Consider the following 14,468-nt stretch of genomic DNA (forward strand, 5'->3'; position numbering starts at 1 on the left):
GTGAGGATGACCAGAGGTCACTCTTGTCATCATCTTGGTTTTGGTGAGTTTTGGTCAGCTTCCTTACTGCAACCATTTTTATCAGCAAGGTCTTTATGACCTGTATCTTGTGCTGACCTCCTGTCTCATCCTGTGACTCAGAATGCCTAACTTACTGGGAATGCAGCCCAGCAGGTCTCAGCCTTATTTTACCCAGTCCCTACCCAAGATGGAGTTCCTTTGGTTCAAACACCTCTGATAACCATACCAAGGACTATGAGTTGCATTGTGAAATTAATGGGGGCTCTGTAAACAAAGGCAGCGAGTCTTATCATCAAACGTATAAATTATAATGTTTATTGGAGAAAGACAGGCTGGAAATAATCATAATGGCCTGAAAATGATTGCAAGTTTTGGATTGACTATAAAGTAAGGTGGCATGGTGACTGAACAATGCTGTGCTGGCTGTGTCAATATGAGTGTGAGCTGTGTCAGTATGAATGTGATTGTGTCAACATGAGTGTGAGCACCTGTGGGTAATTTTAAATAAAATGTGTTGAAAAATACTTGATTTTTATTGAAAAATTGCATAAAGTAGGTACTCAAGTATAGAGCGTATGCTTTCACCTGTGCATATCATGTTACCTACATGAGGCAAAACAATGAAAATATCTAACTGGATGACTGTAGGGAGGTTTTGGAGAACCTTTAGATTTTTTTAATGTTTAAGATGCTGCCATCTAGTGACACTTTTGTGAAATCACTTTGCAGTGATACGTTTGTATCATCCATTTGTTTTCTCAATACATTTTATATTTTAATAATTTATATTGTCTACCAACCAATGGGGAAATAATTACAAATGCATTAAACATAGTGTAGAAGCCATACTTGATTTTTTCAACGTGGTACCACAAATGTGGCCACAGGGATTTTAATAATGGGATATTGTATGTCAAGTTTTGTGGTTTCTTCAATGTGCTGTTCTTTATAAGTAATTGATAACTAAAGTGCTGTCTTTTCTATTTCTTGAGTTTTCATAGAAAAATTGAGTTGTAAAAACAAATTATGAAAATCTGAGCTGTAAAAATTGCTAAACAAAAGTTGCTTTAATTGGAAATGTTGATGAGAAGAAAAGAGGATTTCAAATTCAGAATAATTAACTTTTTTCCCCATATGGAATTTCAGTATTATAAGTTATATAAGTTCAGTATTATAAGTTCCCCATATAAAATTTCAGTATTATCTTAAAATATAAACAAATGAATGTGTGGGGGGGGTTGTGTGTGTGTCTATTTAAGCTAAACATTAGTCTGCAAACCTAGGTTTTGATGACTTAATGACTTCTAAGTTTTGATGAAGATTAATTGTATTCATGTCCTATTACTCCTTAAACTTTTATGACAATGGAGCACTTGTCTTATTTTTATGGTATGTGTTGCTCATTTTTTTGTGTTAGAAACAAAGAATAAATTAATCTCCCTCCCTCAAAATTCAGTTATTTTGTGCTGGTATATTGTCCTTTTGTGAGATACTATCTCCAGTCATATTATAGTGAATGAGGTTTTCAATTAATTAACTTTTCAGTATATTGAGGTTTCTTTATGCAAACCAACGCTATAGGGTAGAAGTAAGCACATCTTTCTGTAAATAACTAAGTAGCAAATGTTTTAGGCTTTATGGGCCATACGGTCCCTGATGCAACAACTCATTTCTGCTGCTGTAGCAAAAAAGCAGCCATGGATAATATTTAAACAAATGAAACTGGCTATGATCCAAAATTAAATTTACAGAAACAGACTATAGCTTGCATGTCTCTTCTCTAGGGAAAACACCTGTATCTGTAATTTGGGGTTATTTTTTTCTTAGGTGGTGTTAGAACACTTCTAAAATGTATTCAAGTATTTACTTCAAAAACTTTAATTCCATTGAGAGTTGTGTGCCTTCAGTGTTCCAAAAAATCTGGTTTGGAGCAGGTATGTGCACGTGGTAAACTAATCATACACATGGTAAACTACACGCAGTAAACCAATCATACACAAACCCAGAGGTAAAATGTTTTGCAAAGTTCTATTATCTGCATTTAGCCATCAGTTTTTAAATTCATGTTCATGTACAAAGTTGTCTTAATGTGGAATTAATCTTTATATTTTCTCAGTAAACATTTCAACATTTTGATATGCAGTAAGTTAAATTACTTTGATCATCAGCAATTAAATTAGAAACCTCCTACTTGGGTACAATTTGGATAATATGTATTCATTGTTCCAGTTTGTGCTTCTGGGAATTTAGTGGAAACAGAGACTTGATTTTTAACATTGTGAATTGCACTAGGCAGACAAACAACACACTTAAAACCTCATGACAAGTAAATAACTAAGACAGAATGGAATCAGATCAGAAGAAACTCTTAGGGTACAAAGTCAATGTGTATGAAGGAGGCAGTAGAGTTAACATTAAACGTTGAAATTCTCTTCCAAACAATGTCATTCTTCCTCTTTATTATTGGATAAGAATTCTTTTTAAAAATTAAGCACCATATAAAACAGCTGGCTCACATTGAGGATCTGTATTGTATCAAAGTATGCATATTTGCTTACCAAATAGAATTAAGCAAGGATTGTTATCCTTATTCTAACATGAGAACTAAAAGAACTCAAGCAGTAACTGATCCAAACCTCCATCTTTTGATCCTTTGGTATCTTGTACTCTTTAAGAGGAATGGCAGCTGTAATTCCTAAGACCAAGTAAAGGATGTCTTGGTTTTTGGGGGCTGAGTATATCAATTCACTCTTCCCTTAAAAAGCTATGTAACAAATCATCTCGAAACTTGTTGTCTTAAAACAATAACCATTGATTTATGGATCACCTTGATGTCAGAGCATCAAGGTAGGACTCGGCTGAATGGGTTCTGCTAGTCTCAGCTGAGCTCACTCATGTTTCTGTGGCAAACTGCAAGGGGTGAAGAGGCCATGGAGGAGCAGCTGATCCAGATTGAGTTCAGGTGAGGATTATTGTACTCGACATTTCTTTTATCTTCCATCTGGGCCAGCAATTTGGCCCAAGCAAGTCCTCATAGAGATAGCAGAGAGCAAGAGAAAGGAAGCTTAGTCACTCAAGTACTTTTCTGAGACTGTTTTTATTACATGTGCTAACATTCTGTTGGTCAAAACAAGTCACATGGCTGATCCCAGTGGCTGAGACTTACACCTTACCCACAGTGGGAGGAACTAGAACTTATCTGGCAAATAACATGGGTGCAAGAGAGGGCAGAGAAGCTGAACCATTGATACAATTGATAACAGTGCATATACTTGAACTGATTAAATATGCACATGATGTGGGGTTAAATGCTAAACAAGAAAACTATTGACTCTTTCAGATTACTAGGATACACTAAAGCAACAGTTCAGAAACTTTTTAGAAAGGGAAACCTTTTACACTCTTAAAAACTGCTGAGGATCTTAGGACATTTGACATTGGCTCTATATCTATATTTACTGTATTTGCAGTTAGAACAGAAATTTAAAATGTATTTATTCGTTTTAGAATAACAACAAATGTATACATATTAACATAAGCAAAATATTATTATACAAACTATGTTTTATTTAAAAACCAGTAGCATTGTTTATATTTGGCAAATCTTATTAACACCTGAGTTAATAGAAGACAACTGGTTTTTTATACCTGTGTTCAATCTCTCTTTTTCTCTTTTTGAATCTTACAAAGAAAATAGGTACTCGTGGAGATATGTAATCAGAAAAGGCAGGAGTGGTTGAATAGTCTTTCAGTTAATTTTGTGTATTCGTTGATATTACATCAGAATTTGACAAGTGAGAACTTTTTAGGAGTTCTGGTATGGAATTTGAAACTGAATCACTGAATTTTCTGTATTTATTATATAAAAATCCATTGACTGAACTTGCATTTCGACCAGATCCTTTATCAATGCACAATATGTAATACCAAGCATTGGCCATTCAGAAAATATTGGTTCATTGAATTATGTGTATTTTCCAAATATTGACATATTTAATTATATAATATTTAAAAAATATGTATTACTACTATATTCATCAGAATTATCTCAATAATGGGAGCTAGTCATACTCATGGAAGTGGTACAAGTTTTTCAATATTCTAATTTCCCCTGGAAACTCTAATTTTATCATTGGCAGCAAATATTACAAGTTGTTTTATTGAAGCGACACTCCATTTTCAAAAGAATATCTGTTAAATACATCACACATGTGAATTATCACTATTTGTCAGCTGCTCTTTCATGCAGAAATGGTTGTCCATGATATAAAAGTGGCAGGTTCAGCTTGCCACAAAAATAATTGCATAAATACATTGCTTTAACATAGCCAACCTACTTCAGAATGTGGTCAAGGGTTTTATGTGTACTTCCCACATTCAACATTAAAAATATAAGATTTAAACATTAAAATATAAGATGTTGAGATTTAATGAAAATTGACCATTTTTACAGTTTTCACAAGGAGATTTTCACATGAAACTTTCCCATGCCTCCAGGTGAAAGGCTGGGACCAATGTAATGACTACTAGTACAGTTTGGTGCCCCTGCCTTGGCTCCTGCTGATGTAGGTGGCAGCTGTTTTACCCATCACTGCTTTTGCATTATCAATGCAAGTGTCAATCCAGTGAAAAAGGCAAAGAATGTCTTAGCATTATGACAATTGCTTTGATCTGGTGGGCCTTCTGAAAGGGTCCTGGGAATTGTGGATCATACTTTGTGAACCATTGCATCAAAGAACAAACCATAATTTATGGTACAGAAGTTTGTCAAATATTTTCTTAAAGATATTTGTACTTATTATTTCTAATAATTAAGCAAATTTAAAACTTATTATTATGTTCTTCCCTAGGGTTGTTACGTTGGCTTTGATCTAGCACATGCCGTTGGAAATGTTGAACTCTATTTACATGACTGGGGAGTTGATTTTGCCTGCTGGTGTTCCTACAAGGTACAAACAAGTTAATACATTTACATCCCTTTATTTCACATTGACATTAATCCGAAAGAGAAACTGGATCTGTGGGCCAATTTTAAAGATTTCAGTTGCTTTGCCTATTTCTTTTATTATTATATTTTCTGATTTTAGTTAATAGAGTTATATGATGGAATAGTGTGGTAAGTAATTTAATTCTAGTATTTTCATCAATATAGAGAAATTAATTCTTCCAATTCCTAGGCTGCTATGAAAAAGTCAGGAGGTTCTGGAGAAAAAGCCCTACACTTAATTCAAATTGATAATCTCCTTAGTTTTTTTTATTGATAAGTTGTGAAATTTCTGCATATACAAAGATAATTTTTAGAGAATCAACTTAGAATTAATATTTGAAAACAGTTTAATTGACAGGGAGCATGAAAATAAAACCAATTACAATTTACTTGTTTTAAAAATACACTTTTATTATTATTACAATATTTTAGGACAAAATAATTTAAATGTATGAATTTTGAAGCCAGACCTCAGTAAAACTGCTTTCTACCAGATGGAGCAAAATTGCCCCATATAAGTAAGAGTCATTTATTCTCAACCTAGTTTTTATTTGTTTTTCTTTGAAGAAGGTGACACAAGCTTCTGTTTTATCAAATAATCACACATTTTGAACTGGTCAAAAGTTGTGGTTTCAAGTAAAAAATTCAAATGACTATACTGTTTAGTTTTGTCACATATTCAAGTAAACCCACATAATTTAATTTATTTTCAATCTAGTATCTAAATGCAGGAGCAGGAGGAATTGCCGGTGCCTTTGTTCATGAAAAGCATGCCCATACGATTAAACCTGCGTGAGTACCATCTTCAGATAATTCTTTGGTGATGCACAAATTAATTTGCATTAACATATGTTAAATTTACATGAGTTCTCTAAGATGCTATCCAATAGGAATTAGGATTGGATTGTAATGATTTTCCTACTCTGCTAACAGCAATATACTTCATTCGAAATAAATGCTTTCCAAAGAATTCAATTGGTTGAACAAGAAATTTAATCAAAAGGGAAGCTTCAGTGCTAAAAACGAGTCACTGCAATCATGTAGAGCAGATGGTTTAATGCAAAGAGACCACTTGAATATTTTTTTTCAAAAATTAGACTTTAGAAAATTTCAGATTCCTCACGTTGATGAATAAATCGAAGGCAACCAGAGCTGTGCCTAATAGAGCCTTAAATGTGGCATGTTATTATTAAAATTACATCTACCTTTAAAGCTATAAATGTTACATGATAGCTTGTAGGGTATATCTTCTGTCCTAAAAGACTTTATAATCCATGAAACCCGAGGAAGCGCAGAACACTGAACAACAGACTGACTACATAAAAAGTAATACTTTTCCGTTTTATAGAACTCTTCATATTTTAGAGCAAGTATAAATGCATATGTAATACACCAGCAAACTTACACATTTTTATTTGACCAAGGAACTCATAAGTGTTCCTTCTACTTTTTTTCTGGTATGGAGATAAAGAAATAATATGCTGGGAAGAAAAAAAAATCCCTTTTCATAGTTGTTGTATTGGAGTATGTGTGATGAGGAGACTGTCTAGACTCCTAATAGATAATGTAATAATGTTTGATTAGTTTTCTGAATTTTCTCAGCCACTGGCTGAGTGGTATAATCTTTACAAGAATTGAGGCTGAATTGGTAATAGAGTTTGGAGCACCTCACATTTCTGAAGTTCTATGCATATAAATCCTAGGAATTTAAGATGATTTTCTATAGTTTCTTTCGTTGTGTCTAAATTTTTTTCAAGGATTTAAGGTTTTAAACTTAAGACAACATTTTCTTTAGACAGATATTAAGTCAAGCAGACATCTTACTTGAATATCATTATCACTACATTATATTTCCCTCCATGTCCCAACATCTCTGAGAAGATTGAAAAGCAAATATTATAAGAATACTATGTTTTCCACATAGACAGTATATAAGATATTGCTTGCTTTTGTATCATGACTCATAACCCTGGCCATTTCTCACTCTCCGTTTATTTAAATTGAAATAAAAGATCTGATGTATTATATCAACCCAAAGGGTAAGCCAGTGCTGAGGTGGAAGGGGTGGTGGGGGGGAAGAAGTAATATACACAAATTCTAGAGAATATCAGTGTTCAGAGTTAGAGTTAAGCTTTGACTCCCTATGCATTCTAGAGAATAGCAGTGTCAGAGTTAAGCTTTGCCTCCTAGCAGGCACAGGTCTTGCACCTGAGGTTTCTCTCACTATTGGACATAGGAACAAGGGCAAAGGGGTGTGGTTGTGCTCACATGATGCCTCATTTGTGAATTCAAAATCTTCTAACAGTGTTTAAAATCTATGTTAAGTCTATGCTCCCAGGAGAAAGACCTCTAGGCAGACCCAGGTTCAACAGTTCACTTGGTTTCTTGTGGTCTGTCACCTGGAGATATATTCTATGATTGTTCAGTGTTCTGGTCTCTGAGCTGAGGTAGCTATTGGCTCTCTACCTATAAAGCCCAGTTATTGTGAGAATTAAAATGAGATGATGTATGTAAAATACTAAGTGTAGCCATTTAAGCATTTAATATGTTTGGATTTTGTGTCCCACCCAAATCTCAGTAGAATTGTAATCACCAATGTTGGAGCAGGGGCCTGGTGGGAAGGTGATGGGAACAATGAAGCCTTCCACCTTCTGTTCTGCATGAATGGTGAGTTCTTATGAGAATGGTTGTTTAAAAGTGTGTAGCACCTTCTCCTTGTCTCTCTGCCCCCTGTCTGCTGCCTCCTGCTCTGGCCATAAATGAAAGATGTGCCTGCCTTCGCCCTCCGCCCTGCGCCCTCCGCTTTTTGGGGGGGCGCCCTCCGCCTGCGCCTCCGCCCTCCGCCCTCCGCCCTCCGCCATGATTGTAAGTTTCCTGAGGCCTTCCCAGTCATGCGTCCTGTACAGCCTGCAGAACGGTCAACAAATTAAACCTCTTTTCTTTATAAATCACCTAGTCTCAGGCAGTTGTTTGTAGCAGTGAGAGAGTGGACTAATACAGCATTATATGTGATCAATAGGTGTGGGGTTATATGAAAAAAAAATCCAAAATTTAAAATATACAGGAAAAAGATGGGTGGCATTCTGTAACACCCTAGCCCAAGTATTGTTTGGTAATTATTTAGTACTGACCCCTAAGTACTTTGTTGACTCACTGTGAATTTGTATGGTAACATGGAGACTTTTGCCCAGTGGAGATCATTTCTCTTAAGCAGAAAATATAACCTCAAAGTTTATGGTTTGTGACTTTGTAGGACATTAGTTTGTAACTATCAACAAGTTTATTTTAGCAGACCTTTGATGAGTGAACTGTACAATATAATCTCCATTCCTTGGAAATGTAATCTCTCTTATATGATATAAGAAAGAATTCTGGGCTTCCTACCATCTTACTGATTCCTCCACTATTTTGTGAGTTGAATGAGATCTTTCGTGGCTATTTATTTTGTATGTATATGAGAACCTTGCTTTTAACTTTTCTGGAAAACTATATGTTATTAGCTGTTGTTGCATTTTTAACAATTTAGCTATGGAAATTTATGGGACTTAAATTAGGCTTGACTCACAAAGGCCACCTTAAGGAAAACTTTGGTTGTTTTTCTCTTTATTGTTTTCTCACACTCCTAAAGCTTCTTTTTAAGTGATGTCAGTGACTAATTTCAGTGCTGTCAGCTTCTAGCCCTGGCTGTCTATTCCGTACCAAGTATCTTATATTGTACTTAATTTGTATTAGGAGATCGGAGCTCTTTAATTGGGAATGGAATGCAGCAGATTTGGACAAGTCAAGGACAAGGTATTTTCCAGTCATCACTTCATTGTCCCTGATAAGAAAAGAAATGTTTTGCTGAAACTTAACTTTGTGTCCCTTCGTGTGTTTTACTTTTTTATTCATCTGAAAATCAAATACCACCTGTGAGAAGAGTGATAAACAAAGAAAAGACCCAAAAGCCTACAGTATCACGCTGCTCAAATAAGGGTAATTGTTCAGATGTTACAACAGTGTTCCATACATAAAATATTGTGAAGATGGGGAGAGGCAGTTTTCTTGTGAATAATATTTATAGTTCCAAGGTCAAATCCAATTTAAACTTTGAGTAAACTTTAGAGTCGGTATGACTACTGACTCTATTTGCCCATTAATAATTATATTTCAGTTGTTAGCGCTCCAAGATTAGCCAGTTTAACTATGTTTAATAAGCCTTCTGTCATCTTACTTTTCTGTTCTCTTAGAGGTTTAGAGAGACCAACAGTTTTTCACTGTCAAAGTATTCAGTATGTAGCCGAGAACCATATGGAGAACATCAAATACAGTGGAACGAATGTAACTGCTCTTGATGTCACGCTTTGTGAAGTAGTCTTTGTTGCTTAAAAAGGGTGACATCTAGTGGCTAAACATGTTATTTCAAATAAATAATATCCAAATAACATTTCTTCTCCTGGTCCACTCGTTCACTCTTTAACAAGTATTTTAAAGTATATATGTTTGAATTATGTGTTCTTCTTTTTGATAGTTTGACTATATATTGATAGTGCAATAATTGCGCAGTTTAAGCCTTCAATAAAGAGGTAGAATATGATGAAAATTGGAAGGAAGGCTGAGGGGGCATTCTTGGTGCTTGGTTAAACAGAAAGCTTAACAGTTCATAAAGGCTGAGCTAAGAAAGGAATTATAAGCATGGGTGACCTGCCTCGTATAGAGAGTGTATCCCCGGATATATAACATTGCATTCTAGAAGTCTAATATTTGGTATACAATTTTGAAATAGTCCTTTATGTGACGTTTCCATTAGCAAACAGCAAATTGCATCTGTACCAAAAGATTTCACTTCCCTCTTTGTTTAAATATGCATTTTGGACATTGTTCAAAACCTATGACCTAAGGCTATTCCAAGAGCCCTTTGCTCACAAAGAGAATGAGTAAATTAGAGGCCAGAGTCAATCCACTGCATTAAGCATCATAATTCAAGCTGTTATTCTTACCTAGAATTTAACCTTTTCCTAGTTCATTATTACCTTTGCTCATTGCAATGTCATATTCTGAACTTTGTCTGTGCAATAAATTAGGACTGAGTCATGAATAAATGGCTTCTTGGATGTTTTTGCCCCACTTCAAGGCAGACTTTAATTCAGTCTAACAGTTAATTATTGCTCTGAAATATGAAGGGAACTACTCTTAATTGTACAAATTTGACAATCTGAAATATTTCGCTAAAAAACTTGCTTAAATAACATTGTAAATTTTGAATTTTTAAAAAAGTTACAAATGTTAACCCTCATGGCACACTTTAGAGGACCATTTAGTCTTTTAACTTTAGGGGATTCAAAGATTTGTGAATTCTTTAAAGGGATTCTTCTGTAAGAGCCCATACATTGAGATTTAAGATACCACCTCCCTCTTTTTTTGTTAATAGAGAGTCTACTATGAAAACAGGAGTGGATAATATGAGGTATGAAGATTCCATCTATCATTTACTATTTTATGTTAGCCGGTGAAATCATACATTCTGAAAACCTGCTGTTCCTCACTTTTCATGCTGGGGTAGCAAACCTCCACACGCACCCATTGTATTAGATTCTCCTAAAATACTTTTCTTCTGAGCTTTTTTGAATGGGCAAGAATGGGGCCGACTGACAATTTTGATAAAAATGCTTGAATGTTAAATTATGCCAACACATTTCCGTAATCAGCTAGAGGTATTTGATTGAAAGTTTTAAACAGTGATGACATTTTAAAGGCTTTATTAAGGGCTTGAATCATCTCCTTTATTGTAACGAGTAATTTGCTGGTGAAAAACAACCAGCTGAAAAGGCTGGCTGACTTCAGTGCGTGGTTAAGGAATACAAGTTGTTATTATTTGGCAACAACATTAGAAAAAGAATATGCATCAAACAATTCCCAGGAAAGTCCCAGAAAGAATAAAAATAAACATCCAGAAATGTCAGCAAAAAGACTTAAAGAATTATAACTTTATACCATGCTTGTCCCAACTGTGCAATCAGCATTGTATGAAGAGATCATCTTTTGCACATTTGTTCTGGGGAATACTGACTTATATATTTCAATTCCATATGCTTTTCCAGGCAATGGTTGAGAATGCCGTAGCCTGAAACTTATCTATATTTTAAATCCTGTTTTAGTTTCCTAATGATCCCTTCTGAATTACTACTTATCAAGTCCCTATCTAGTACCAGAATAAGGCCTTCTTGTGCAAAGTTTGCGACAACAGGACGTATAGGTCGCAGTAGCAAGATGTGTGACTTCACAACACTTCTGATGCTTTCAAATGAGATAGACTAGTACCAATAGATTTCTCAGTGAGTTTTTTAGAATCTGCAGTTGAAATATGACCTCGGCCTTCTGAGGCACCTGTTCTGCTTATTTAGCATGTATTTAGCCAGTGTTAAATGGATGACTTTTCAGCTACAACTTCTTGGCCTCTCAGCCATATGTAATTGGCTATCTCCTTTGTCTTTAGTATTTGCCTCCCACATCTCTAAGCTTATGTGGTACCATTTTCTTTTGCTTCTGCTCCCATGGATGTGAGAACTCTTCTGTATTTTAAAAGGTTTACTTTTTCACCTTTTCATTGATTCTCTCAAAACCTCAGTCCTTAATCCTCTTGCCCAAAAGTATCTCGTCCACAATTATTTCAACAATGCACAACTAGTGTTGAAGAAACAAACTTTCATTTCCTGCTTTACCACTTGCATACTTTTTAGCCCTTGTTTTCATCTGATTGCAAATTGTAAGAGTTTGTCATTATTCAAAAATGATCTCAGTCCCCAGAGATATAAGGAAAATATTCACTAATAAACTTCCCACTTGTAAAATTAGTCCTTACCTGAACATCATTCTCCAAGTAGTAGTAGCATCTATTTCTATGAATTACTCTACAAAGTCTTATTCTCTTGCTGATTATATAATGTCATAAATATCAGACAATACAGTGAAAACATAATGAAAATGATTGTAAAGTAAGATTTTTCAAGGGAGATTCAGGATGTCACGATGCAAGTGAATTTGGAAAACTCCTAAATCACAAAATCACGGCCAATGAGACTAGGTCAGAGCAGTTAACAGGTGAAGTGGAGGACATTTGATAATGTACTTCAAAAGGAAATAACTGGAATATCAAGCATTCAAGAGAAATGATGAATGCCTCACAAATCTTTGTAAAAGTTATCTTTAAGGACATGCTGAGAAAGTTAAGTATACTATAAAAGGGATGATATTTTGCTACCATATCATTTTGTCAAGAAATACACTAAAAAATCAACATGACTTATCCTTATTCTTATTAGAATATTATAATTTTAATGTATATTTTTTCAAATCACATATTAAATTTTAAGCTCTACATTTTAAGATAGCACCTCTGTCAAACCTTCTGCCATTGACTTTAAAATTTATTTATTTAAGTGTTTTTTTCATATTTTCATTTGTCATCAGATAATAAGGACTTTGGATATGTCTGTATGTGTGTGTATACACACACACACACACATCTTTCTATCTGGGAAACTAAATATGATAAAACTTGCATTTTATCTCACATAGGTACCTTTCTAAGATAATCTTCACTTTCTCATGTAAAGAGAATGATCCTCAGTTTATTAAGGAGACATGAACAAACATAACCAATATTTTGTACAAAAGCTTTCATAGGTGAAAATAAATATAGGCTATTGCCTGTGATTTTAAAATGTTATAATTTGTTTGGAGAGGTATCTTTTAACTAGTTAAATAAGTGATTTAAGTCACAGGAAACCCAAGCTTAGAATATGTGCCATAAGGCAGCCTCTGATTAATTACTGGGTGAATTCTCAGACTGCTTTTGCCATAGGGGCAGCGGAGGTATAGCAGACTGACTCAGAGCTGCTTGGGAAGAACTTGAGCAAGGAGGTGGGGAAACTTACAGATAGGAATCTTCTGTAAAATGGAATGCAATACTAACTAAGTGAATAGATTTACTCTGTTACATTGAAAACTAAAATTGTTGCCTGTGAGAGAGATTCACCTCATAAGTTCCATAAATTTAAGGGGATATAAAAAAGAAGAAAGAATTACTTAAATGGCATTTCTTAAAGGAATATGCCAAGTGATCTTTTCCTTTTATTCTCCTCACTAGAATTTTATGGAATTGGAGTTATTGACTTAACATTTTAAAGCCTGCCTCATTATCATAAAATTGTTCTTTATCTTTCGACAATATTTTAGCCATTATAAACAGTGGTAAAATCGTGATTGCTTTAAGCTGTCCCTTCGCTCTGGGAACACATTCATGAAGTGGGTTACACCTGTCATCAGTCTTAGTCCCCAAATGGTAACTGTAAGGGACCCAGAAGTAGACACACCACTTGAAGAAAACTCATCTGTGGAATCATGACATACAATCTAAACCTATTTTCATTTAGAAACCATTTTAGATCAATAATTTTTAAAGGATTTAAAAAAAAAAATCTTCCTGGCTTGACAATTTTACTGTGTGAAATTCTCCAGATAATTTTCTTGTGTAGCGAATTTAAGCTGTGATCATAAAATAACTTACATGCATTGAGGCACAAGCACAGTTAAAATAAATTCAGTAAATAATCCGTATTTTTTAACTCCAGAGATAAAGTAATCCCAGATCTTAAAGAAAGCCAAAATAGTAATTATCAGTAGAAAAACATACATTAAAGCTATTCTTGCCTGTAAATCACTACTCTCAGATAATGATGAAATAGTCATTAATTTGAGAACACTGAAGTCCTTTGAAACCCAAACATTTATTTTCTGCTCTAGAACTGCAGTCCAGTGTCTCTGAAGATATATAGGGTCAATGAACCTTTCAGGCATAAAAAGTAAAACTTGTCAAAGAGCTTCAGCTCTTGTTTTAATTACTTCAAGTTTTATCCCTAAAGTAACCTTTGAAATCTGCAGGGGCTTTATTTTTTTTCTTACTATTAACTGTGAAGAGCTATTGTTACATTTTCATGTGTTCTTGTTTAGAACATGTATCCATCTGGTTTTTTATGATTTCCAAGCAGGCAGGGTGGAAGTTTGTTGTAATAATCCATGCTGTGTGAAGCTGCATTGCGAGCTGCCTCGGCAACACAGACTAAGTACCAGGTCCTGGTACTTCCAACAGTGGGGCAGGCTAACTTCACAGTCTACACAAGAATACTTGGAATATATTACTCACAACAAACTTCTGAACCACATGATCCATATTCTCTATGTTCACCTGTTTTGCTCTTCAAGAGGAGAGAATTTGATTGGGTGGGAATTCTTTTGTCCAGAGCTAGCATCTATTGTCCTCATGAACAACTCATCTATAGATAGCTTGCTTTGGCTCCCATATCAATCCCTGCTCCAATCAGCTTTGGTCAGGATTTAAGAAGATTTGGCACAAGCCATGGCAATTTAGGCAGAAAATAACCATGTGACACTGTGTTTGTTAAGGGCCCAATGATCCCTA

The 14,468-nt window shown here is 34.8% G+C and overlaps 1 protein-coding gene across 1 annotated transcript in view; it reads left to right on the plus strand.

The window, feature by feature from the left end:
* The window catches only part of KYNU (kynureninase), a 164,164-nt gene that overhangs the window by 107,152 nt on the left and 42,544 nt on the right, over nt 1-14,468 (plus strand). The window contains exons 8-9 of the mRNA XM_017888933.1: nt 4,872-4,970; nt 5,727-5,800. Coding sequence (XP_017744422.1) covers nt 4,872-4,970; nt 5,727-5,800 — 173 coding nt within the window. The remainder of the gene's footprint in view (nt 1-4,871; nt 4,971-5,726; nt 5,801-14,468) is intronic.

Source organism: Rhinopithecus bieti, unplaced genomic scaffold (genome assembly GCF_001698545.2).
Source record: "Rhinopithecus bieti isolate Rb0 unplaced genomic scaffold, ASM169854v2 scaffold_17743, whole genome shotgun sequence".
Classification (NCBI taxonomy): Eukaryota; Metazoa; Chordata; class Mammalia; order Primates; family Cercopithecidae; genus Rhinopithecus; species Rhinopithecus bieti.